General features: G+C 44.1%; 2 protein-coding genes and 2 pseudogenes across 4 annotated transcripts in view; 2 read left to right on the top strand and 2 right to left on the bottom strand.

Annotated features, from left to right (window-relative positions):
* EIF2AK1 (eukaryotic translation initiation factor 2 alpha kinase 1) overlaps window positions 1-26450 on the top strand; it is a 27611-nt gene continuing 1161 nt past the window's right edge. Inside the window, exons 1-15 of one of the 3 annotated variants that reach the window (XM_016155170.2) lie at window positions 1-19; window positions 6198-6356; window positions 8836-8969; window positions 10030-10067; window positions 10774-10873; window positions 11315-11395; window positions 12036-12135; window positions 12659-12716; window positions 13006-13327; window positions 14478-14589; window positions 15332-15451; window positions 16953-17053; window positions 22603-22717; window positions 22929-23011; window positions 24250-24483. In XM_016155170.2, coding sequence (XP_016010656.2) covers window positions 8859-8969; window positions 10030-10067; window positions 10774-10873; window positions 11315-11395; window positions 12036-12135; window positions 12659-12716; window positions 13006-13327; window positions 14478-14589; window positions 15332-15451; window positions 16953-17053; window positions 22603-22717; window positions 22929-23011; window positions 24250-24483 — 1575 coding nt within the window. In that variant the 5' untranslated portion in view covers window positions 1-19; window positions 6198-6356; window positions 8836-8858. Of the gene's footprint in view, window positions 20-1241; window positions 1448-6197; window positions 6357-8835; window positions 8970-10029; window positions 10068-10773; window positions 10874-11314; window positions 11396-12035; window positions 12136-12658; window positions 12717-13005; window positions 13328-14477; window positions 14590-15331; window positions 15452-16952; window positions 17054-22602; window positions 22718-22928; window positions 23012-24249; window positions 24484-26450 lie in introns of those variants that run through there. The other 2 variants (XM_016155168.2, XM_016155169.2) reach the window with 2 other exon arrangements.
* Window positions 17491-21593, bottom strand: ANKRD61 (ankyrin repeat domain 61). Its single transcript, XM_036224936.1, has 3 exons — window positions 21193-21593; window positions 20177-20310; window positions 17491-18597 (listed from the first exon to the last, which is right to left on the bottom strand). The coding sequence occupies exons 1-3, from the start codon at window positions 21406-21408 to the stop codon at window positions 17652-17654; spliced, it is 1296 nt and encodes a 431-aa protein (XP_036080829.1). The 5' UTR covers window positions 21409-21593; the 3' UTR covers window positions 17491-17651.
* On the bottom strand, window positions 22159-22277 carry LOC118606020 (annotated as a pseudogene).
* LOC118605780 lies at window positions 23461-23579 on the top strand (annotated as a pseudogene).

The following is a 26450-nucleotide window of genomic DNA, read 5'->3' on the forward strand; positions in this document are numbered from 1 at the left end:
CTATTCAAAAGCTTCTACTGTAAGTTGTACATCAATTTCTTGAAAGGTTGCCTTTATATTCCAATCAGAATGAGTTTGCTTTTTTTCTCCATTCTGGTGGTGGTGGAAAGTGGCAAGAACTATATATTTAATACCAACATTTTTAATGGTTGCAAAGTTGTGCCATTGTATGTTCATAATTTATCTCGTCAATTATGGTCTCATTTTTGGTATTATAATGTATTGAAATTAATTGCCTTTTTAGTTAAATCTTTTTGCTCATTCTTAACCTGTTCCTTAGAATAAAGTCCTAAAGTGGAAATGATGAGTCAAAAAATATTTGTATTTTTAAAACTCTGCTCTTCTTATCAGCAGGGCATGGAAAGGGACATTCCTAATCTTTGGGAGGTATTTGGAGAACTACACTGTGCATTGTTTCTGTCAGGCTAAATGCATCCAGTAAAACTTATATGGAAACTTTTCGCAAAAATCATTCTTTGACAATATCACTTTTGAATGTTGTACTTAGATTTTGAGGCCCAGAATCTGAAAAGCTTGTTTTCCAGCTATATTATCTAATTTGTGACCTAAGAATTATTTCCAACAGCATCGTGTTGGCGACCAAGTTGTCGGCGACATCTCCAGAGGGCAACGAGGAAGGAATTTTGCAGCTAAGGGCTTCAAAAATGAATCCAGTGTGGCTGTGTGGTCACTTGGAAAAGGCTCTCACGTTTGAAATTATTTCAGTTGAAAGTTCAGTCTCAAAACCAGGGGAATATTTGTTATTTTGGATTCATTTTGGAATCTAGTTGACATTTCCCGTTTTGTGTGGCTTAACGGTTGACCAAAATAGGTTCTAGTTGACACAGGTCTTTGACATTAAAAAAAAAAAAAAGACAAATTATCACTGCCGTGTCCGCAAAAAGTAAGCATTTGGGTTAGAACCTCTGCAGACACGCGATTCCTATACCCGCACCCCAGTCTTGGCGTGAGATCTGAGCGCACTGATTCGTCTGCTGGTACTCGGGTCTAAAGGACATCGCGGATCGGAGCCCAGGAGCGCAGGCGGGGGTCCGCCTGGGCGTGGTGGGACGCCAGCCCCTCCACCCAGCTGGACGCCGGCCGAGGACCGGCCCATCGAGGCGCCTGTGCTGGGGGCGCGTCCGTGCCGGACCAGCCCATCTTTCCCTCCCGGAAAGGGAAAAGGCGGAACCTGCAGCGGGAGGCCGGGGCGGGACTTCCGCTTCGCGAGGGGCTACTTCCGGGTTCGTGGGCATCGCTGAAGCAGCTGAGTGAGGCGGCACTGGGTTGTTGGGCGGGTTGGGCAGCGGCCCGCGAGCGCGGCGGGCGATGCTTGGGGGCAGCTCCGGGGCCCGGGAGCGCGAGGCGGAGGGCGACGCGGCGGGGGCTCTGCCTGCGCCGCCTGCCATCGATTTCCCGGCCGAGGGCTCGGACCCCAAATATGATGGTGAGGGATCCGGAGTGCCGCGGCCGCCCTCCCCTTTCCCCTGTCCGCCTTCATTCCCGGGGGAGGGGGAGGGCGGCCAGTAGCGAGGTTCGCCCCGAATCTGGGCAGTTTCGGCTGCATCCAGGCTTGCACCGGGGGCCCAGCGGTGCAGTGCGGGGGGCGGCGGGCGGCCCCTTCGGGTCAGGTAAACTTTGATTAAGACAAGTGTCTGCGTCCCGCTCGTTTGTTTACATTTCTGTTCCTTGGTTTCCTCTCTGCGGACTTCGGGCTTCGGAAGTGCTAAGGCTTGCCCGGGCGGCTTTCCAGCTCCCAGGCCCTGTGGTTTTGTCAGGAGGCGAGCATGAACTTTTTAAAACTACTAGAATGGAACTCTGCAGATCCTTCGTGCCTGACAGTTTGGGTTGAGTTTTGATTTGTAGCTTCTCTTGTCTTGCTTCTTCGATAGGGTAGCTAAAGGCTACTCATAGTGAGGCAGTATGGAAATAAATCATCCTCTTCGGTTAAAAAAAAATGTGCAAGCTTTTTTTAGGTTTCTGTTTACTGGGAGAAAATCGGTAGAGTCTGTCACGTTCTTCATCAACTCGGATTAACTTGCAGTGGGAGGTTCTTAAAACATTGACACTAACCAGTTCAAAGTATCCAGTATTTTATTGAAAGTGTAATCGGATCTTTAATTGCAGCCAGTTGTTTTGGCAGTTTTAAAAATTGCGCTGTCAAAAATGAATACTTTGATTCAGGGAGGATTTTACCATAGGGTAGTTCGAATCGGACGATTACCAAGAATACACATTCAGTCAAAGCATAAAACATTAAATCCATGTTGAAATGGATTTAAACGCGCAAGCTGAGTTGAAAAGGTTTGATTTCTTAAATTCTTTGATCTTCATCCTCAATACTACATATAATTTTTGACCGTAAGGGAGACAAAAGCAGATCGTGATGGTAATATAACTAGGCCATTAACAAGACATCTACAAGATAACAATTTTTTTTAAAGGAGAAACTGATTTTTTTTTTCCATATGTAAGGTGGCATATTTATTTCAGCAGCTCACGAATACATAAAGTGTTATGTCATGGGAAAAGTCCCAGCTATAAACATGCAAGCCTGTCTTTTCTGTAACATAGTGATAAGGTTTTCTGCAAACTGAAGATTATTCTTGAAGGGAGTGATCTTAGATTAGCTTCTAAAAATTTCCTTCTAGGTTACTAATAAATACTCTTGTGTTTACATATTGCCTTTTCTTCCAAAGAGATCCAGAGTATCCAGACGTAATTTATCTTTTTATGTGAAAACAGAATACCTAAATGGGTTCTCAAGGTCTTCTGTATGATGTGAGGAGGTCACTCTGCCAGTTAATGACAAGAGTCAGAACATTCAAAATCTAAGTGTAACAATAAAACCTGTGTTTTGCAGTTTATTGTATAGGGGTTCTAGAGCCAGTATCAGCCTTCGATCAAAGTCACTGTCTTTTCCCCGCTGTGGAATGGCGGTAGAAGGAGCTCGTTGTGGGACTCATTAATTTTTCTTTTACCTGACATGAGTTTTCCTGAATTTTTACCGAAGAGGAATCCTCCAGGTTCCTCTTTAATTTGATAATGGACCATTTGGATATCCTTTCCTGAGGAGTCTGAATTACGAGATCCCTTTCTTGTTTGTCTGGTCCCCTCCTACTTGGCAGAAGTTTGGAACTCGAATTCACCTAGGATATAGATCTCATTTCTTCTTCTTGGTCTTTTATAAGAGGACTTGACGTCATCTTTCCTTTCAGCCACTTTCCTCTTCTGCTCTTGATCAGAACTGGGAGATGGGAAGCTTTTGGCTACAGCCTTCATTTGCTCTCAGTTTTCCGCCTGCCCGCATGTGAGTGTCTGTCCGCCGGCCTTTTAAAGTTGTCATTTTCTTGATCTACTGGGTTCATTTGACTGCATGGACCAGCCCTTTCGTTATTTTTTCTTATTAAAATGTAGAATTTTCTCATTGTAGAGCATAGGGAAGTGTGAGTATAAAGAACTAGGAAGCCCTCCTAACCATACTCTCACCACTGTTAACTGTTGAGTATATTTTCAAAAATTCACATTCTAGAATATGTTGAAAATATAGAAAAGCCTGAAATAGAAAAATTTAAAAACCATAATTTTATGACACAGATTATTTGCATTTTGATGTAGCGGGAGACAATGTATTTGATGAATTTTGCATTTAAAACCATTTGTCAAAAGTATCATCAGTGGATTAAAGATTTCTCTGATTTTGTCCAAATAAGATAGAAATGTAGGAATAATTCACAAAAATTTAAGGAAGGAAAAAGAAAGGAGTGACTTGGACTCGCATCCCAGAGAACTCTTGGGTAACAGTTTGATGTATTCATTTGCAAATATTGGTAGCTGCTGTGTTCCAGGTAGATAGATGCCCAGGGTACTAAGGATCAAACAGCCAGCCATGCCCATTGCAATTTCATTTCTTTCACAGATTCTGTGTCATGGAAAACAGCGAGTGGATAGTTTGTCAGTTTATTTCTTTCCATTCTTTTTAGTGTGTAGATTTAAATAGCTATAAAAGAAATATATTTTAAAATTGTGTTAATATGATAAACATTTCATGTTCTGCTTTCTAAATTATTAATTATCATTTTCTTGTGATAAATTAGCCTTTATAATATTTTAAGACTATCACATTCTGTATTATCATTTATTTAGTTTTTGTTCTATTTTTGGAAAATGGGTTTGTCTTCCTTTTTTTCGCCATTAGAAATTATAATGGGTTTGACATCATATACATAAATCTATGTTAGTATCTGATTTACTTAGAACAGATCCACAAAGTAGGATTTGATGGGTCAAAGAAATGTTTTTTTAAAAAGGTTTTGATACATTTTGCTAATATGATAACTAGAAAGGTTATATTGTTTTGTATGAAACTATCTTACCTTACCTTCATTAATATTTTTGTTTTATAGCCTGCCGCTTTGACTTGCTAATGGACTATTTCTGGTTCTCTTTCTATACGCTGTCATTTTTAACGGCTGCATGGTATTCTGTTATATGTATATAACTTACTAACGCTTTTTCCAATATTCTGAACAGTGCCATATTGAACATCTTGTATGTATATATGTATATATGTTGTGCTTTATTTAGTTATTTCCGTGATCTACATTTCCCAAAGTAGAAGTGCCGGGTCAGAGGTTTGCACGTTTTAAATTCTACAGTGTATTGCCTAAGGTTGCAAACACTTTTACCCCCTTGTGTTTGAAAATGTCTTGTTTTTCTGTGCCCATAACAATACCACATATTCCAAGCTCTAAGTAGTTACCAATCTAATGGCAAGCTCTGTACTGTAGCTGTTTTTATATGTATGTCTTTAATTACTAGTTATGTTGAAGCTACTTGAATTTTAATTGTGCTTCATTTTTAATGGGTTGTGAGAGCTCTGTATAAATTTTATTACCTTTTTTCCTTGTCGTATATAGTACAGATATATGTGCTAAATCTAAATTTGTGATTCATATTTTAACTTTAAGATGTCTTTATATAGAGAAGTTTTTACATAGTCACATTTTTTCTTTTTTCTTTTTCCTATTCTGACCATAAGTATTCATTCAAAATGCATAGCGCATCTACACACATGCAGGTCTTCTTTTTGGCCACCTGTAGGTCAGAGAGGAAATTGCTGAATGAAGTCTGGATTTGAAAACTGGCTTTTCCAGGACCTTTAGTAGTTCTTAGAGGGGAGTGGAATAGAATATTTGAAATGAAGACAATTTTAGCAGGCATAGGATATACGGCCCCTGTTTCTGCAAGGCATTTCTGAGTTGGGTCAAGAGCTATTGAGAGTTTTTGAGGCGTCTCATCGTTTCTAACAGCCCCCCTTAGTAATTTCCACTCATTCACACCTTCATCCCCATCCCTAGTGTTTTAAATCCTGGCAGTCCGTGTCTTTCTTGATCTCTGTGAGACCTCTTCCTTCCTTTACTAGCTCATCCTAACTTCTCCTGTTGACTGTTGCATGCCTCCTTCCAGGCTCCCTGTTACATGTTTCCAGAACAGTTTCCTCAAATATTTTTCCTTTATTGTGTTTTTGTTCAGTGTAGTAAATAAACAACGTAGGACCTTCACTTATAAGTTCCAACTCGTCTGTCTGGTTGGTCTTACGTAATGGAAAGAGGAAGATGGGCTTGCGAGTCGCTGTGATCAGCCGGCTTACAAGTTCCCTACCCTCTGTGTGATCGGAGTTCTCATCCGTGCAGTGGGAATGGTAACACTGACCTCTCACTGTCTTGTGATGATTAAATGAGATTGTGCACAAAAAGCACCTGGTACAAACATAGCATGTGCTCAGAGCCGGGTTTCCGCCCATCTTGCCTCCCCCTGCCCCTGACCTTGTGGCAGGCTTCTTTCTGGGGCTAGGCTGTCCTCTCAGCGGAAGGAAGCCGTCCTGCTCCTGCCCGTTTGCTTGAATGTTTATCCATTCATTCGTTTATTTCTACCTTCGCATACATCACTGCTACCCAGACTTGCTCCCTTCCTCCAATGGCATCTTTCTGCTAGTCTTCCCACCTCCAGAATTCATCCCAAAACTAGATCCCAGAAAGTCTGTCTTGATTAACCCCACTCAGCTTAACCGGTATTTATTTATTTTTTATTTCTTTAAATTTGAAGAATTTATTTCATTAATTGGAATGGGCTGTTTTATCATTCTGAAATGTGTTTACCAGTTAGTAAAATTTTTCCTTCTTTTAATTTTTTAGAATCCGACGTTCCAGCAGAACTGCAGGTGTTGCAAGGTCCCCAGCAACAGCCGAGTTTCCCTTTTGCAGTTGCAAACCAACTATTGCTTGTTTCTTTGCTGGAGCACTTGAGCCATGTGCATGAACCAAACCCACTTCGTTCAAGACAGGTGTTTAAATGTTAGTAAGAATAAATTAATCTTGCTGAATAAAACTTGTAAGAATACTATGTTATTTAATGTGGTGGCTCTGGGAAGCAGCAGGTTTTTACAAATTTGAAATAAGTGTTAATAGTTTATATTTCTTTTCTTTTTTTTTTATACCTATAGCACCCGGTATTCCTAGGGGTCTCCTGGTTTATATTTCTTAAATTCATTTTATGTTTTGCTTTGAGTAATTCCTTATGAATATAATTACTGGGGCTTCAAAAGATTAATAACCATAAAATTGTGCATATTTAAATAAGTAAAACATAGTTCTTTTGTATCTCTAACTTAATAATTCATGTGATTGCTGAAGATCTGTCCTGCTTTAGTCGGCGAGCAGGTGAATGGAGGTCGCAGACGTCCAGTCTGAACCAGTCCTTGCCCAGCAGACACTGGAAAAGCAGCATTTTGTGTTGTCAAATAGGAGACTGTCGTCCTCTACACACCAAGTACTTTTAACCCAAACGTGAATGTTTTTCCTGCACTGACCGGTTCTCGGGCACTAGCTGGGTGTCCCACAATTTGGTTGAATTATGACACTGCGTGAAGTCAGTGTCAGATCCCACAGTGTAAGGGCTCAGTCACACGAGACAGCCCTTGCTTCACATGCCAGTTGCAAGGGCTGAGTCCCTGCGGGTCCTCAGGTTACCTACCCCGGCGTCCGACTTGGATGTAAGTTGTGATGTCCACTATCCCCTCTTCCCTCAGGTTTGAAAGCTTGCTTTAGTAGCTCAGAGGACTCAGGGAGACCTTATGCTTACAGGTTTACTGTGTAATAAAGGATCTATAACGGATACAACCAACAGCTCAGTGAAGAGACTCATAGAGTCAGGTCTGGTAGGGCCCGGAGTACAGGAGCTTCTGTCCCCGTGAAGTTGGGGTGTGTCACTGTCCTGGCCCGTCAATATGTCTACCCAGAAGCTTTCCGAACCCTGTATTTTAGGGATTTTTATGAAGGCTTCATCATATTGGTATGATCAATTACAAACTCAATCTCTAGCCCTTTTCCTCCCCCAGAGAATGGGGTTGGAGCTGAAAGTTCTAAGCTCATCACTGGCTTGGTCTTTCTGGTGACCAGCCTCCATCTCGAAGCTCTCTAGGAGACCCCAGCCACCTCATTAGCATACAGATAGACACTCATTCACTCTGGAGATTCCAGGGGTCTTAGGAGTTTAGAAATGATGCCGTCAAGCAGCTCTGGCACTTAGGAATTATAGGAGTTTTAGGAGCTGTGTGCCAGGAACTGGAGATAGAGACCAAATCTATTATTATACCACAGTTGTTGAAAATTTCTATTTTTATTCCTGTCATAATTATTCGTATGAGAAACTTGAGCACAGAAGTGAGCAGAATTATAGACTGGTGTTTCTGGTTTATCTCATTGACTTAAGACCATCATGCCTTCTTTAATAACTCCAACCAAAAAAGTCTTTCCAAGTCTTGTTCGGTGTTAGAAATCCTCAAACCTTTAGATTTCCTTAATGTGATCTTGGAATGTAATGCTTTTACTTTAAGGTAGATTATCATTTTGATGAGCTTGATGGGACATGAAAAATTGTGAATATTATTTATACAGTGTACACATTATTTTCTGAATATGTGGTGGGGAGGTGGGTTATACATGTTCTGTAGGTTCTGAACTATTGGTAGCTGGTGATTGTATCAGACTCAGTATAGAAAAGCAGATGATAATGATTTTAATACAATAATCTCGCTCCTAATTAAAGTAATCTAGAAATGCTGCTGATTTTAAGATATTTTTGCATTTCTTTTTAAGTGACTGGACTTTTAAACAAATTCTCTTTAAGTGTTTTTGATGTGATTCAGTTAGTCGATAATCTAAATGCAGAGTTTTCTTATAGAAAAATATCCTTATGGATCTGTATTCCTTGAATGAGTGGAAGCCAGGCACTTCTGTAGAAACTCCTTTTTTTGAGGAGCCCAGTGGTGTGACTTCAGACTTTATTTTCCTCTAGTATTTGGTCTGGACACACATCGCACACACGCTTTTACTATGTTGGTGAAAGATATCCATAATAGAAAACAACAATTAATATTCACTTCATCATCTGTTCTGATCATTTGTTCCCACTCTGCCTTTAGTCTTACCTCAGCGCCTGCCAGCAAAGTGTGATGTGTTCGGATGCGGAAAGACCACTCCGTTTACATTTTTTCCTGCCTTTTTAAAAGATAGAGCTTTGCCTTTTTTTGACTGAGCAGTCATGGTAAACCGTGACCATTCAGTGGCAGAGAAATAATTATAGACAGACTCCTGATCACTGAGTGTACCAACTGCTGTGCCAGTAGAGAATTAATCCCCCAGTCGTAATGTGTGTGTCAATGTAACTTTTTTCTCATAGCTGCTGTTATTACTCTTTATGCTCAGTGCCCTCTTTAAAATGGCTACTTCATTGTCGGCCTTTCTAATAATAGTTTTCCGTATTTTTTTCTAGTACTTTGTCAGACCTTTATCAAAATGGGGCTGCTGTCTTCTTTCACCTGCAGCGATGAGTTTAGCTCGTTGAGGCTGCATCACAACAGAGCCATCACTCATTTAATGAGGTCAGCCAAAGAAAGAGTTCGTCAGGTGAGCACGAAATACGGACTTTGTAAGTGACAGAAACATTTCAGTTTCAAGAGGACTGTTTTTCAAAGTGTCATGGAATCCTGATTATGATACAGGTTTATAAAAATGTTAACTTTAGTTTGTTTATTCAGCAAATATTTATCGAATGACTGTTATGTGTTAGGCTCTCGCGTAGGTGCTGGGATTCAAGTAGGAAACAAAATAGAATCCCTGCCCTCATAGAGCTTCTGTTCTGAAGAGCAAACAACAGGAAAAGAAAAATCTGTAAAAATAAATGGGGTTTCAGATTGTGAAAAGTGGTAAGAAGAGGCATCCGGAAGTGCAGGGCCTTAGAAAACGTGTGACTGTTGTATACGATGGTGACGACGGCCCGAGACTAGGGTAGAGAGAACGGGCCGTGCGGATGCCAGAGGGAGAGCTCTCGGGGTGGGGGCACAGTCACGCCCCAGGTAGCAGCGCACTCGTCATGTGGGAAGCTGGAGTCGAGGCAAGGGGAGCATGGGGGACACGTGGGGCAGGATGTGAGAAGGTCGGGTGGACTTCGATCTTGAGACCATTTTAATGTCTGTGGTTTTCACGTAATAAAATGGGAAGCATTGAAGGATTTTGAGCAGAGGAGTGACATAATCTGGCACATCTTAATGGAAGCACACCAGCTGCTGTGTTGGGAATAGACTGATGGGGGGGGAGGGTCAGGGGCAGAAGCAGGGAGACAGGTGCAACCATACAGGCGAGAAGAGATGCCGGTGGCTTGGGACGGTGGTAGCAGTGGAGGCGGGAGAAGTGGTCAGTTTCTGCACATATTGTGAAGGGAAAATGGAGCATCTCGGCACATTCTCAGCTTTGTCAGTGGATAACAAGGGCTACATGACGTTTTTAGTAGTGATCTTTTGGTTAAGAGAAAGATCTTCAATTGTAAACTCTTAGGTACTATTGAAAAAACTATCAAGTGTTTGTTTTCAATGAAGCATTTGGGACAATTAGTATGACATTGAATTTTGATAGATTCCTTATTCCACAAAATTCTCAAAATGCTTTTAAAAATAACTTTGATTTTTAGGATCCTTGTGAGGATAATTCTCATATTCAGAAGATCAGGTATGTATTAAATACTTTTGTGATTATGTAAAGATTAAACTATCCAAAAGAAGTCAGGATTAAGAATCCTGAGTTAATCAGAAATGAGTTTGGGGTTAAAAAATAATGTAGTTAGGCTAGTTCATGAAAATGAAAAACTTTGTTCTCAGTGGTTAATTATTGCTCCAAGATTTGCTTTACTTCTCATTTCCCTCCTCTTGATCCTAATTCCCCCATTTATAGTGGATTTCGTAAGCCCCGTCCTTAATTCACTGTGTTGATACCCGGTCTCTGTCAGGGGAAAACCATTGAATTTCAGCTATATTTAAGAAATGCTGTGGGGTGGAGGGAGTGTATAAAAAAAAAGAAAAGAAAAAGCTAATTTAAAATCTGTAACTTGTCAGATCATTAATAAATTTGAGTACCTTTATTACTGAGCTCTAGTAATTAGCTTCTCTGCCTGTTAGTCATCAAAAACTCATTACTGGCAAAATACTTAAAATTAGGTTAACACTCCCCTCGCTAATATTTATTACACTGTCGATTTGCTTAGCGAATGTTTTCTTCACAGAGAATGAAAAATTTCATTTTAGCTCATCCTTTCCAAATTAGCACGATTTAGTGGTGAAGGCGGCTGGGCGGATGAGTAGTGCAGTGACCCCGAACAACCCCGGAACGTGTCGATGCTCTCGTGTTTGCACATCGACTGATTGTATTTTACTTTTAGATCAAGGGAAGCCGCCTTCGAAGCACAGACGTCACGTTACTTAAATGAATTTGAAGAGCTTGCCATCTTGGGAAAAGGTGGATACGGAAGAGTATACAAGGTTGTTTTCCGCATTCTTTTTTAACCCACTACACAAAATAAATGTATTTTGAGGAGATGTTTTCATTATCGTTATTTAAAATGCTCAAAGGAAAATTCCTAGAAAGCATGTATGTTTACTTTTTATTAAGATTTGTCATTTACGGGGAAGTCGGCAGGTTTTTTTTTCTTCCTGATCATGTTAGTAGTTTAGGTGGATTCTAGAAACTTTGAAGATTTGTTCTGTATTTTATTAAAAATGCATTGCTAAAATGTTGTACTACTGTGTTACGGGCCTTACAGAGGCCTGTGTGACCACCGTCGACTTCCCTAGTAAAGGGGACACGTCTTTAATTTTATCTCTTTGGCTAGTTTGGATTATCTAAGTTCAGGTGAAAAGAACTTTCTTATCCCTTTGGACTTTAATGGCTCAATATACTCTGTCTTTTCCTCTACGTTTTAGGTCAGGAATAAATTAGATGGTCAGTATTACGCGATTAAAAAAATCCTGATTAAGGGAGCAACTAAGACAGATTGCATGAAGGTATGGTTTTCAGAATTTATTTACTTTGAATAATTGAGTATTTAGGTTTTTCACAAGAGGTGTGTGTATGTGTGTGTATTTGGCAGCTACTAGGCATTATGGAGTTCCAGTTTACTCAGAATGGGTTATAGTAAAATAAACATCAAAACTAAATTTCGAGTTAATTTTTTATAAGCATTTCAGATTGACCACATTTCAGGGTCATTGCTGGGGAAATTAATTTTTTAAGTAAACTATTCAGGTACCGTACAGCCTGTTAAGAAAAAACGTGAGCTCAGTTCAGGTACCGGTCCTCTCCCTGACATACTGTGTGGTCCTGGGTAAATGACCTAGTCCCCTAAGCCACTTCTGTCTCCCGCCCTTGAAATAGTGGTGACAGCCATGTTTTTATACACACTGCAGACCGGACTGACTGACGGGAGAATGATTATAAATGAGCTCTGCAACATACAAAGTGCTGTCTACTTCTAAGTTTTGTTGCTGTAACAATTGCATTTGTCTCTCGCAAAAGTAGTCCCATTATTTTAACGTAGCTTAGGTGGCTCGTACGGAGGCGTTTTTACTCTTTTGCTCTGAGACAAGTAGTTTTTGATACCACAAACACTTAACAAAGCTGGATCTAAGTATGGTTTCTCCTCAGGTCCTTCGTGAAGTGAAGGTGCTGGCGGGTCTGCAGCACCCCAATATCGTGGGCTATCACACCGCTTGGATAGAGCACGTTCACGCGGCCCAGCCACAAGGTGAGCCGAAAGCTCCGGATGATGGAGTTGAAGGTTTGGCAGACTTTGGCCTACAGGGCGAATCTGGCTTACCACTGGTTTTGTGCATCCTATAATCTGAGAAAAAATTTTTTTTTTACATTTTTACATAGTTAAAAGGAATCAAAAGGAAAAATATTTTGTGAAAATTTTATAAAATTTAGCATTTTGGTTTCAACGAGTAGTTCATGAGAACACAGGCTCATTCATATGTGTGGTCCGTAGCTGTTGTTAAAACAGCAGAGTCCCACAGGGCCTACAAAACCTGAAACACTCACTGTCGGTCCTGCACGGAGAGTTTGCTGACACCCCAGAGTGCCACTGCTCTGCTTTATGGTTTCTAAAACGTGCCAGCCGTTTGAATGAGCTTTTTGTATTTTGCTAGAAGGTCATGACATTTTTAGACTTATTGCATTTGGTATTATTTGTATATTTTAGCTCTGCCTTTGACTGTGTATTAGAAAATTGGGCTGCTTGAAGATTTGTTTTTGTTTTTGTTCAACAGATAGAATTTCTGTTCAGTTGCCATCTCTGAAGGTGATCTCCACCCAGGAGGACGACAGGTATGTGGACTGTCATGGACTTTTCAGGGTAGATATAGCCTGCTGTCAAACCTGCGTTAGGAGCCCAGGAGTGTTTTAGACTGCTTTTTGCTTATTTTCATTACAAAATGTTAAATTATTTCTTCCTCAGATATTTCCAGCCAGTATTTTAAATAAATGTGACTGCTAGACAGATTCGATGCCATTTTTTCTTTTAGGAGTTTACCCGTAAGACTCAAAGACTTGAAGGAACAATCAAATACATTTTTTTGACATTGATTTCTATCTCTATTGTGTTTTTTTTCTCCAGAGATCAGTATGATGTTAAAAATGAAGAAAGTAACAGCTCATCCATTATCTTTGCTGAGTTCACCTCAGAAAAAGAAAAATCCTTAGGAGAATCTGGCCCCGAAAACGAGAATAACAGATTAGTGAACTATACCACCAGTGTAGTCACAAGAGACACCGGTGAATTTGAGTCATCCATTGAGCCCCAAGGAAATGGCTTGGCTGGTTTGTCATCCAGTTCAATTGTTGAGAATCAGCTGCCAGTTCGGTTTAATTCAGACTTAGAAGAGAACTCCACTGAGGAATCTTCTGAAGAAAACTTAAACTGGTTGGGGCAGACAGAGGTAGGTGGCTTTCTCAGAACCTGTCGATTCAATGCTTACCCATAATCATTGATCAGACGTGGCCTTTTTCTCAGCTGACCACTCCCTGGACTCCTCCCTCTTTCTGCCCTAGCTCTCCTGCCCTGTGTCCAGGCTCTTCTCTCCATGTTCCCGCTTGACAAGTGGCCCTTGTCTTCTGTCTTCGTGTCATTAACTCCTGCTCATCCTTTTCTGATGGGGTCCTCTCATCCCTTGGATATTCTCACACACGGTCCCTGGAGTTGAAGTTGTCGTGCACCTTCTGTTTTTGTTGTATAGTTAGCGTTGTGCTATAAAAGTATATTTATGCAGAGTTTCCACAGGTTGGAACATGGCTTTAGTGAGAGTCCCAGTAGGATTACAAGGTCAGTTTTGGGGGTACGCTTGTGGAGGGTTAGGCTAACCTGCTGGCGAGACTCCCGCATACCCTCATCAGCGTTGAGTATCATTAAGAAAACCTGAGCATGAACAGCGTCTGCATGTGACCTGTCACGGTGGATTACAGAACTGTGTGTACACACAGAATTAGTTCTCATTTCCGGGAATGTGTGGCTCTGTGCGTGCATTTTTTTTTCTGAAACAAAACTTTGAACAGGTCTACCCGAATACGGAGGTGTTCAGTTTGGGAGACTTTTAACTGGAATAGCTTTATTTCTCTTTAATACATTCAGAAGATTGTCCTGGATGCCTAAATGAATGGGCCACAGTGAGCTTAATTTTTGCTTTTCTTTTCCTTGAACAAGTTATTACATACAATGTGAAGCCAGCCAAAGTGTGTGTATACTTTGGGGTATCCACAGTGATGCAGAATCCCATGTAGCCATTTTTTGATGCTTGACCTTAGCTTCGAAAACTTTACGTAGTGAGCAGACCAAACAGTTTCAAGGCCCATCTCAGAGCGTCTGCCCTTTGATGCTGGTGATCCCACTCAGATTATGACACACCGTTTCAAGTACTGTGTTACTTCCCCATCTCCTTCACTGGACTTTGGGTGTCTTGGGCAGGCCTGTGTCTCTTGTCTCTGTCCTCATCACGTAGGCCAATGCTTGGCTTAGAGGAGGCAAATGTTTGTTAACTGGATAATGTGAGCAAATGGAGTGCAGTTGGGAGCCGGTGTGGTGTCGCCCCCTAGGTGCAGTACCACCTGATGCTGCACATCCAGATGCAGCTGTGTGAGCTCTCGCTGTGGGACTGGATCGTGGAGAGAAACAGGCGGAGCCGCGAGTGTGTGGACGAATCGGCATGTAAGTGCCCCGTGGGGCCGTGAGTACTGGCCTGGGAAATGCACTGTAGAAGCTGCGTCCTTCCGCCTCCATGTGCTTTAGATTGGGGAAGAGAATCACTTTTTTTAAACCAAAGAAACAGTTATGCTCATTTCAACATTTTTCAAAAACAAATAGGTATATGGAAATTTTCTCTGTGATTCGTAATTTGTTGATATTTAAGCAGTCATGCTAGAATTTAGATAAATAATTTGGAGCGAAAACGGCCTTGAAAACATTTTTTAAAGAAGAAATATAAATACTTGTTTAATTTTTTTAACCTGAAAATGTGGTGCTCCTACCAAAAAAAAAAAATCTTGAAGAAACTCTTGTAGAAAGGTATGCACTCAAAAGTTTTTCTCATCAAAGTCCAAATTCCCTCCTTTTCCTAGAAGTATTGTTAGGTTAATATTTTTAAAATATGGTTTGCAATTTGGGGTGCACATTTGAATCACTTCGGGAACTTTTAAAAAGATGTTGTCCATAAAGAAGAGCTTGATGGTGGAGAAACCTGGCAAACACCTCAGCTAGTGATCAAGGTCAACATCAACAGGGAAACTCAAGTTGCTAGTGTGTGCCCTTGATAAGGCGTGGCGAGAGCTCTGCACCTCTGTAGTCTTCCTTCTCAAAACCCATAGCCCCAGGCTCATCAAGAGGAAAACACAAATCCCAGTTGAGGGACAGTCTTCAAAATACCTGACCAGTACTTCTCACAACTGTCAAGGTCATCATAAGCAGGAAAAGTCTGAGAGACACTCACAGACCAGAGGAGCCTCAAGAGACATGGCAACTAAATGTAATGTGGTGCCCTGGACAGAATCCTGGAACAGGAAAAGGGCATTAGGTAAAAACTGTGGAAACCTTAACTGTGGACTTGCATTAATATTCGTGCATTAGTTGTGACAGCTGCACCATATCGATGAAGGTATTGGGGGCCGGCATACCTGGGTGGGCGCTAAGTGGGGATTCTGTGCTGTCTTCTAATTTTTCTGTAAACCTAAAATTGTTGTAAAAATTAAAAGTTATTTTTTAAAAGGTTATTGTCTGGGACCACACCACTAATTCTTATATAATTGGTCTTAGAGAGGCTTGGCCTTTGTTTTTTTTTTTTTTTTTGAAAGTTCTCTTGTGGATTCTAATGTGTAGCCAGAGTTGGAATTCGCTGTATTAGATTATCAAAGTAGAGGATATGAGTGACCTGAGTTTAAGTAGATTCAAAGAAATACAGATCATAACTCATTTGCTGTTCACTCGTAATGATGCCGTAACCCTTTATTTGGTCTGAAAGTCTCAGGATAGCTTCCAGTGGAGACAGAAACACGGCGTCTCCCTCCAGCAGCTCCTCGACACCCCTGGGCTTCTGGTTGCCGTGGGACTAGGACGTGTCAGGCTGCTTGCTCAGTTCACTTGTGGCAGTTGGTGGGGGGTCTTCAGCGCCCCGTGAGGTGGTCTCCTGCTGCTGCTGCGTGAGCACTGCCCTGCCAGGGTCTGTGAAAAGGAGAGTGGTCGAAGCCGTGTGTGCGGTTGCCCTGTGACTTGCGCGTGGGAGAGGAGGCCCTCATGACGTGGGATGGAAACCCTGTGCCATCCACACAGACAATCTGTCGGAGCAGCGAGGGCAAGATGTGTGTGATGCTGCTGCTAGCACGGTGTTTATTTTTCTTCACAAACGTTTTAAACCGTTTTAACTTTGTCGTGTTCCAGCACGGCATGGTGCGGATAGCCGTCCGCTGCTCGTATTTTACGTTAATCATTCTGGCAGTCCCGTGAGTGGTGGACCTGGCTTTGAATCTGGCTCTGACATTCACCAGGTGTAAGGTTCGGGGCGAGCCGGTGACCGCTCTCGGTCCGTTTCCTCACCCGTGATACGTGGATCATCCCTGTTTTTCGGGGTGTTGTGGGGATTAAAGCAGCGAGGCTACAGGCTGTGGCACCGAGTGAGGGCAAACGTGTCGTGCGTGGTCACTGGCCCCAGGTTGCCCATCGTTCGGATGTGCGGCCTGGGTTAGGTGTGAACCGATGAGAGATGAAGGAAGGCGGTCATTCTCAACAGCTGGGGCGTTCGAAAGCCTGCCTTGCGTTTCTCCACGGGCGGGAGGTTGGCCCCTTCCGTGTGAGGGCAGTTTGTGATGGGTCCCTTGCTGGCTGGGGAGCCCTCCCTGCTCCCCGGTTTCTAGGTTTCAACCATTTGGAGCACTGAGTCTGTTGAAAATCTGAATGTTGTGTAGATGTCAGATGTTAATGTGTTTGGAATCATATTTAACATATTTAGATGTTAACGTAATCAGTAAAAAAAAAAAAAAATGAGAGAAATAATTTTTTTTTTTTTTTTTTTTTTACTCCAGGTCCGTATGTCATGGCCAGTGTTGCAACAAAAATTTTTCAAGAATTGGTGGAAGGTGTATTTTACATACATAACATGGGAATAGTACACAGAGACCTGAAGGTAAGTGGGGGAGATGAAATCATTGAAAGATTCTTATCAGAACATGAAAACTTCAGATTGAATTTAAAAACAGTAATCTTTGGGCATTTGAAGATTCTCACTGTTTTCAGATAGTGTCTCTGAGTACTACTATAATTGATGATGCTAAATGTATTTAATGCTGACAGAAATACTCATCTGTTATTTCAGCCTTAGAGGTAAAATCTGTTTCTATAATTATCCATCTTAAAAGAAATTTAACATGGGAAATTTTTTTTTCTGCTGTCTTAAAAATCTAAAATGACTATTCCAATTTTTATCCACAAAAGACACTCTCAAGAGAAAGAGAAAATTTATTTGCTTCTTTGGCTGAGAGTTTTAAATTAATATGCTTACATTTTAGACAAAAATTAAATCATGGAAAATGCATTTAAAAGAATATTTAGGAACAAAAAGCGAATATGCAAATCATTTTACTTTTTAAAAAAGATTTAAGGACCAGTAGTTTGTACATTGGAGATGTCTAAGGCGACGGGTTAAGTATTTTCTGGGTACATATCTAGCCAGAACATGCGATCGAAGTTACCGAAATTCTTGGGCACCGTGAAAATTTGAGGTCTCATTTCAAGAGGTGAGCTAAGTCATGATAACCGTACACGGAGTTCCACATCTTCACTGGGAGAAGACGTTTCACGTGTTGTTTGCGTCTCTCGCCGTAAATATTTCTGATGCTTCTTTTACAGATGTCCTCCAGGGATAAGGGTTTTTGGGATAACTTGATCAGGGTCTCCCTTAGGAGGTGGAATTCTGGTAGCATGATTTCCGCCGGGAGAATTCCCTGGTGATTGGTCAGCCTGAGCGGGTAGGAGCGGTAGAGGAGCTTGGCGAGGAGGGCCGTGTCTCTTATGTTGGAGCTGCGCCGAAGGAACATGTACACCGGAGACTCCCCGTTCCTCGTTAAGATATTAACGTTGGCTTCAAATTCAAGCAAGAGGTGGATTATCGCCTCTCTGCCTCCGAAACACGCCTCGTGGATGGCCGTTTGGCCCTCGTGGTCCTGGGCGTTCACTTCGGCCCCGTGGGTCAGCAGCAGCCGGATGCAGCCCAGCCCCGCCGCCAGCAGGCGGCCCGCTTTGCTGGACGCGGCGCACACCGCCAGCTTCAGGGCCGTGTTCCCGGTCGAGGAGACGACGCAGTTGACGTCCGCGCCACAGGCAATGAGCGTTTCCAGCATCTCCTTGTTCAGTACCTCTGCAGCCGTGTGCAGGGGTGTCATGCTGGATTCGTTGACAGCGTCGACATGGGCACCGTTTTGAGCCAAAATGGGGAGAACTGGGTAGGTCCCGTACGTGACGGCCAGGTGGAGGGCCGAATGCTTGCTGCCGTTGTCCACACGAGCGTTCACCTGAGCCCCGTGCTCGCACAGAACGCGGAGACACGTCGTGGCGTTGTCCTGAATGCCCGTCAGGAGCCTTTGGATTCTGTTGCCCGGCTTCGTCCACGTGGGGGCAGGGACCGGCCAGCGCAGCAGCATCAGGTGGAGGGTGGTGAGGCCTCTCGTGTCCCTGCAAAGGCAGCGGTCGCGGGTTACGTTCAGTGCGCAACGGGAAGGGCTCTACGCGAAGACTTACGCTTGAGAAAGCAGCAAGTGTTTCAGTTTAAAGTCATCCCCCTTCGTGACCGTGAAGAGGGGTGTGCAGATCTGCACTGCTGTTTCATTTCTCAGGACGTCCCAGCGTGTGGGGCGGACGGGGTGGCCTGCGTCCCAGCATGGAGGGGCCCACCTTCCTCCAGCAACTCGTTTTGACTTTGTCACTCCTGCTGGGACTGTGGCTTCCCCAGGGCTGCGCTGAGCCGAGTTAGCAGCCATTCGGTAAAGCCATGTGGACTTGGGTGCGGTCTGCTGTTCCCACTCCGTGAGCCTCGAAGGGGCGGGACAGGACACCTCCTGACCCAGTCAGCGGCCTGCACCTGCCCCTCTGCCCGACACGTGCGTCACTCGCGTGCGGGGCGGAACACAGGGCGGGGTTGAGGCTGGAGCCCCGCAGCCACTCTGCAGCGAGGGGAGCGAGTTCCTCTTCCTTCCCGCTCCGTGCGTCACAGCTGGGCCCTCGTCTGCTCCTTCCCTGAACTCTCTCAGGAGCGCCTCCAAAACTCCTTTCTTTTGGCAGAGGAAAAGGGAAGATTTATTATAAACACTGCTCCACAGAAGTTAGATACTTGGTTTTCAGTCCGCACACGTTGACTCAGCGTCAGGCCTGTGCTCGGGCCGTGCTGAGGCAGCGAGAAGCCGTGTCTCCGCGGGCCGTGCGGTCCGGTGCGGCAGACGTTAAACATCCTTACACAGCCAGGTGACTTGCAGATGGGCAGAATTCTAGAAAGCCTGACCCAGGGATGGCCCGTGGCTTGAGGTGGGAAGGGGTGTGCTGGGGAACCCTGAGGAGGATGGGCAAGTTCGTGACGATGGTCCAGTCCTGGAAAGGCTGCTGGAGGACCTGCCAGGCTGGCGGGGGCGGGGGTGTGTGTGTGCGTGTGTGTGTGTGTGTGTGCGCACGTGCCGTGTGTGTGCGCGTGCAGGGAGAGGTGAGAGCAAGGCCAGGTCATGTCGGTTCTTCTGGAGAGTGGCAAGGATTTGGGACTTAACTTTCTTTTAGCGTTGCGCGGCACGTGGTTGTAATTTTTATACCGTGCGATTCTTCCATTCGTTCAGATAGTGGTAAGCACGTATGAGCGTCAGGCCTCGGTTTAGGTGGTGAGGGCATATTGCTGAGCAAGAGAAACCTCTTCGAGGAAGCATACCTTCTAGTGGAGGGTGGTAATAAAACCTGTTGCCTGTTACAGTTTTCATTTCTAACGGAGGTTTTTATACTCCCTGGGGCTATGAGCAGGATTTAATCCGTAACAGCATCACTGAGCACTTAACGTTCGGGATGCCATAAGGGGTGTGACTGATTTGTGTTCTTGCATTTTTTCCTCTTTTCAGAGTATCTTATCTAGTCAGTAAAGAAACTGGTTCATTCAAAACATGATGATTTGTAGTCCACACCCCGTGAAGAGCCTACGAGTCCAGGCGTGACTGGGAAAAGTAACGTCTGACTCACGGATGTCCCCGTTTAGAAGCGGTCGCCCGTTGAGTTAGCTTACCTTATTTCTGGGTCAGCGCCGTGCTCTAGCAAACACTGCAGACTTTGTGCCTTGTGGTATTCGGCAGCCAGGTGGATGGGGATGATGGGCTGCGTCTGCTTGCAGGGAAAGAACCCGGGGTCATCATAAGTAGCCTCATGCAGTCAGACATCATAATTGCGTTCGCTTGCCATTGCAAAGGAAATAAGTGGATTCAGTGTCTCGGTTCAGTATTTTTCTGGTACGTGCATTGAAAAATCTCCTTTTCTTTTGCCTGTTTTAAATGACCCCAAACCAGTGAATTTTATATGATGAAATCTGTGTTACATAAATGCAAATCGACCAAGGCCACAAAAGTAACTTAAACTTTTAAAAGTTGATCCTTGTCAAGAGCTCATAGTGTAAAATTAATGATAATTGCTGTTAAGCCACTTAGTCCTTAAGTGAACCCACAGAGTGATTGTCAAGTAGGCTTTGTGCCGTTTTAAGATTTTGTACAAGTCATAGTATCAGTACTAAAACCTACACTTCCAGAGTTTCGGAGATGACGCAGCAAATGTTCTGTGTGATTAGCAGGGCTGTCTGTGCCAGTTCTTAAAACGCTGAGCAGTGGCTCTCGCGGCCTTACTGCGCGATAAGGGAAGGGGGCGGGGTAAAGAAGAGGGTGACTTTTTGGGGAAAAAAAGGACTTATAAAGGTTATGATCACTGTATAAACATTTAGAAAACGGAAAAGTATATGTAAAAGGGAAAAACTAATGCCATCACAGACGTGAGGTCACCGTGGGGATCTCCGCGAGGCCGACGCCAGTGTTCCTCCAGCTACGTGCGCTCTCGTCTCCTCTCACGTGACTTTGAGTGCCAGCCGGCAGGGCACCCTGCTCTGGATTGCGGGGAGCCTGAGATGTACTGCCCCCTCGAGCGCGGCAGGGGCAGCGAGGAGGTGTGATGAGTTCACGGGAGCCGGGGGTGTGTGTGCCTGCTGAATGAAGTACCACGTGACTCTTTTTCCCAAAAGCCACGGAACGAATCAGGTACCTGGTTCAGAAGTAACCTGCAGTTGGCGGGGCTGGCGGGGACAGTCACGGGCTGGTTGACGGGGTGGCTTCGGAGCAGAGCCTGGATGACGGCGCGGTCCTGTCTCATTATGGCGTCGTAGAGCTTGGCGTGGAGTGCTGCGTGTGGGCCTTCTTCCAGCGACTTGGCACCGTCAGCCACCAGCTCCCTGGAGCCTCTCTTGGTTACGTTTCCCATGAGAAAACCTTACAAGCGAGGACTGAAGCCGTCAGGGGAACTCGTGATGGAACTGGTCGATTTCAGTCTCTTTATGATTCTTTCGGTTCGGTTCTAGAACTATTTTAGAATTGTTGAGGATTGTATCCGTGAACAGGATTCATTTTTGCATTAGAGGCGAACTTTTTCTAACTTTATGATGCCAAATACAACTACAGTTTTTAGGACTTTTCTACTCAATCGCAAAAACATATCCAAATTGTCATTTTACACGTAAGAGTCTTCCTCTTTATCCATTCAGCTATAGATCAAAAGAATAACAAAGCTCAGAGGAGTTTATACATTAAAACAAAAAAATTTAAAAGATTACATTTAAAGTAAGAAAACCCAACTCTTAACCTAAATATCTTTTAGATTTTAGTGGACCCCCCCCTCCAACCCCCTACACACACAGTGTAGGTGCAGTTATTCACGGACTCAGGAATAGTTTCCACTGGGGGTCATTTTGGGCTGTGGTGGTTGCTTAAATGGAGGCGAGTGTGCACCCTCCTCATGTGACTAGTCCTTCCCAGCCTGGCTAATATATAGGAATCATCTGGGAGCTTAAAAAAAAAGTGTTTTTTCATAAAAAAAAAAAAAAAAGTCTTAATGGCAAAGACAGTGGTTTTTATTTTTTATTTTTATTTTATGTTATTTTTAGGCGAGGCAGCCCTTGTTTGCCCTCACAGATTTCAAGGACCTGTCAGCTTACAATCCCTTATTTATTTATTATGCCTAAAGCACCTGGTCTTCCTAGGTGGTCTCCCATCCAAGTACTAACCAGGCCCGACCCTGCTTAGCTTCTGAGACCAGATGGAATTGGGCACACTCAGGGTGGCATTGCTGTAGACGGGACAGTGGTTTTTAAAAGCTGCACGGGACTCTGGTGTCCAGTTACAGTTGAGGGGCACTCGTGTCTAAGCACGTTCCATTAGCGGTCCTCAGGTTCAGAGTAGCCCGTGTTGCTATGTGATACCGACGCCTGCGTCCAGCCCAGGAGTCTCTACGTGCTTGGTTTGGGAATGGCGTGGACACTGAGTTTTCTTTAGTTTGAGAACTGCTGCTCTGATTTTTTATTGTTTGAGGGTCTATTCGCACCTGAGTTGAAAACTCTTTTAACACCCACACGTTTTTACTGTTTGTTTTAAGAAGTTGACTTGTTCTGTTTGTTTATAGCCGAGAAATATTTTTCTTCATGGCCCCGATCAGCAAGTGAAAATAGGAGACTTTGGTCTGGCCTGCACGGACATCATCCAGACGAACATAGGCTGGCCCAACAGGAATGGGAAGAGTAAGTATTTAGGGTGGTGGTTGTGGTTTTTTATTTTTTTAAAGAATAAGGTGTCAGTATTTAAAGAGAATTATAAAGATTTCATAGCAGAGGTAAGACGGAAAACAGCCATCATTCCCTCGGGAGCTATGGTGCCTGCTCGGAGTTGGAGTTCTTTCATGTCGACCCTGGTAATGCTGCAGTATTTAATGTCTAGCTTTTTGAATTGTAGGAACCCCAACACATACCTCCAGAGTGGGTACTTGTCTGTATGCCTCGCCCGAACAGTTGGAAGGATCTGAGTACGATGCCAAGGTAGTATTTCTCACTTCTTACCCTTTTACTGGACTTACTGTGCAGTGGTAAGTAACCAAAAGTACAATAAATGCGGTGGAAGTTCCTACATGGAGGTGTTTTTAGAGGTAATAGTTCTGTAGGTCATCTGTCACATCAAATGGCCATAATAGGAAGCCTCACTTTTCAGCTGAATCTGACTGCTGTTGTTCTTTAAGCTACTTTTTTCTTTCTAAATCAGTGGTATAACAGATTGTTTCTGCAGTAGTCGCTGTTCACCGCAGGGGGCTGGACTTCACCGAGGCCTTTTCTCAGCCTTTCCTTCTTGTTGTTAAGCTTAAAGAAACGCTGAATAATGCTACAGGGAAGTGCCACTTGACTCCCTTTGAACTAGGATAAAGATACCAGTTTTAATTCACATTGTTCCTTGCAGGAATGTTAGGTAAATCGTTGTCTCAAAAGGAAAGCCAGTCTTCGGCCATGCCACCCTGAACAAGCCTGATCCTGTCTGATCTCCGAAGCTAAGCAGGGTTGGGCCTGGTTAGTACTTGGATGGGAGACCACCTAGGAAGACCAGGTGCTGTAGGTGTAAAAAATGAAAAATAAGGGACCATAAGCTGACAAGGTCCTTGCAATCTGTGAGGTCAGTCAAGGGTTGCCTTGCAAAAAAATCATTCATCTTTCAGTGATTGGGAAAGAGCTGCCAGAAAAAAATCATGGCTGCTCCTAAAATCCTGTCTAGTAAAGACCTCCTTAAAAAAACTATTTTTAGGAAAAGTAACACAGGTTTCGTGCAGCGTTTTTAAACTTTACCAAGAATGTTTATCATGAATAGAGGCAGAGGCAAGACTGGGACACTCTTGTGACCCCTCTGTAGCCGCACCAGCCCGTGTGAGCTCACACGCGTCTGGCTGTGCCAGGCCCGGGTTTTCAAGGAGTGGCGGAGTCAGGCGCGTGGTAGTGACTGCCGTGGGTAGTGGGGTTAACCCTGCTGTCACCCGGCCATCAGTCCTTGGTGCGGTGAACCCGTTTGGTATTAAAGAGATGGGGCTTGTGGCAGTATCTGTCACCTCTTACTCAGGGGAGTAGACCTGGTTGGCAAATAATTGCCTGAGAGACGAGCCAGCCCGCTGGGTTCTCTTCACTGCACAGATCGTCCTTTCTTACAAATCCTGTTGTGTGTGCACTGCGATGGGACCGTTATGCTCACTCACTTTGTGTTTCATTACTGAATTGCCCTTCTGTCTCCCCTTTTCCAGTCGGATATGTATAGCTTGGGCGTGATCCTGCTAGAGCTCTTTCAGCCCTTCGGAACGGAAATGGAGCGAGCACAAGTGCTCACGGGCGTAAGAACGGGGCAGGTACCCGAGTCCCTCGGTAAAAGATGTCCGGTGCAGACCAAGTACATCAGGCAGCTGACCAGAAAGAACGCATCCCAGAGACCGTGTGCCCTGCAGCTGCTGCAAAGCGAACTTTTCCAGAACTCTGGAAGCGTATGTACATTGTTTTTAATGCTGGGGAAAATACGAAGCTTAAAATGAATTTGTTTACATTGTGAATCCTATTTCGTGCAGAACAGTAGAGCTTAGAATGGTTTATGGAAACAAAGTATTTGAACCCATTCTCGGCGTCCCCAGTAGCACACTTCTTTTCGTAGTCCCAGGGGACAAGGTGGCCACCGCCGACTTCTACTCTAAAAACAACAGGCTCCAGTTTCTAGGCTTCTCTTGCTAAGCCAAAAGGTTTTCATTCTCTTTTCCAACTGTGGGATGTAACCTTTCATAAAGTACCGTAATGTGCCTACACGTGAAAAGGGACCGTAGCAAAGGGTAGGAGACAGCAGTAATTCCCAGGGGGCATTGGGCAGCGGTGGCAGAGACCGCCTTAGCCAGGCTGAGGCCTTCAGCATTCCAGCGCGTGATTCTGGAGTTCCATCCTGTGCCGACCCATCCCATCCTCCTCCTCCTCCTCCTCGGCACGTTGTTGCAGTGCCAAGTATAGTGTCCAGTCTGCATGTCCTGGAAGCACGGTTCCATGCCTTCTGTCCCTCCACAAACTTTCTGGGTGTTAACGAAAGCTCCTTCAAAGATGTGGCCACAGATTCTGTAGGACTTTGCTACTCATACTCAGAGCGTGGCCCTCGGAGCAGTGGCATCTGGGGACTCATGAGAAACATGGGGTCCTGGGCTCCACCCTGGACACAGTCGGCATCTGCATCTGTCAAGGCCCCTGTGATTTATGTGGGCACCGTTGGAGCAGCGTGGCATGAACTCAGTGGTTCTCACCTGTACCCTCCAGGCCAGCAGCATAAAATCTCAGGGACTGGATAGATTTCTTGGGCCTTTCTCCTGCACCTAGTGAGGCAATTCTGGTAGCCGCTGGTTTCGGAACCTCTTGTGGTAACTGTTTAGTTGACCGTCTTCCATTTAAGGTTTATTAATTTTCAAGTAAAAGAGTGAAGTTTTTACTAGCCTGAACAGGAAACGGGTAGGTGGAGTACTCTGAATCTTTGAAATGGCAGACGTGGTTACGTGATCTCCAACGGGGTCACAGTTAAGGTAGCTGTTAGAGGCCAGGTACTTGGTGTTTATGGTAGGGGTTACACCTGTCTTGTGAAACTTTTTATAAAATAACCTGTACATAACCATACAGATAAAACGTGTACATACAGGCAGTTCTCGCTTTCTGCGGTGGATGACCGTAAAAATGACCGTGCAAAGCTCAAGCCACGCTTAATAATCAATGGGGAAGGTCACGGTAATTCCGTAACCTCTAAAAACGTTTGTCACACGTTAAAACTCTTAGTGTCAGTTATGGATGTATGTGGAAATAAGAAAACTGTACAACATTTAGTGCGCTGTTGCTGAGAGTTAAAGCGTTTCAAGGGTGGCGTGAGCGGTGCCTGCCTTCAGCTTGGGGACGGAGCGAGTACCTCTCTGGTGGTGACTTGTCAGGCTCCTCTGACGTCATATCAGCTTCCAACGTCCTTTGCACTTTCGATGCTGTAAAATCTGGGAGTTCCTTTAATGAGAGGCGTTTTCGCTGGTATCACTTTCTACCTCCCTTTCATCCCTTCTGTCGCCAAGTCACCTGTACTGTCCTGTGGCTGCCCGCCCGATCTGTGTATTGGCGGCAGGGTTAGCATTCCCATGTCAGCCGTGTCTTCTGTGACACTATTTCTGGTTGATTCGATTTTCACTTCCAGCATTTCCACTTTTGTTAGTTTGCTGCGCTGCCATCTCCGTTGGCCAGTTCCCTTCCAGTTGTCCATTTCTTTAAAATGTCACTTGGGTTTATCACTGGGAGACGGGGCAGCACAACTACATTGCCTGTGTGTGAGCTAACAGGTCAGGTGTAGTGACCAGTGACCGACAGAAGGGATGCGACTGGTCCCAGATCATGACGTGTATCGGTTATTCAGGGTCTTACAGACTGGTGTTTTTTTACTATACCGCAGTGA

The sequence above is a fragment of the Rousettus aegyptiacus genome, unplaced genomic scaffold (assembly GCF_014176215.1).
Source record: "Rousettus aegyptiacus isolate mRouAeg1 unplaced genomic scaffold, mRouAeg1.p scaffold_m13_p_7, whole genome shotgun sequence".
Lineage (NCBI taxonomy): Eukaryota > Metazoa > Chordata > Mammalia > Chiroptera > Pteropodidae > Rousettus > Rousettus aegyptiacus.

Bases quoted from the DNA above. Each gene is read 5' to 3' on its own strand.
- ANKRD61 (XM_036224936.1), bottom strand. From the start codon at position 21,408: ATGGGAAACGTAACCAAGAGAGGCTCCAGGGAGCTGGTGGCTGACGGT. The intron at 20,311-21,192 runs GTACCTGATTCG...TGACTGCATGAG, and splicing joins GCAGGTTACTTCTGAACCAG to GCTACTTATGATGACCCCGG. The intron at 18,598-20,176 runs GTAAGCTAACTC...CTGCCTTTGCAG, and splicing joins GGCGCTGACCCAGAAATAAG to GGACACGAGAGGCCTCACCA.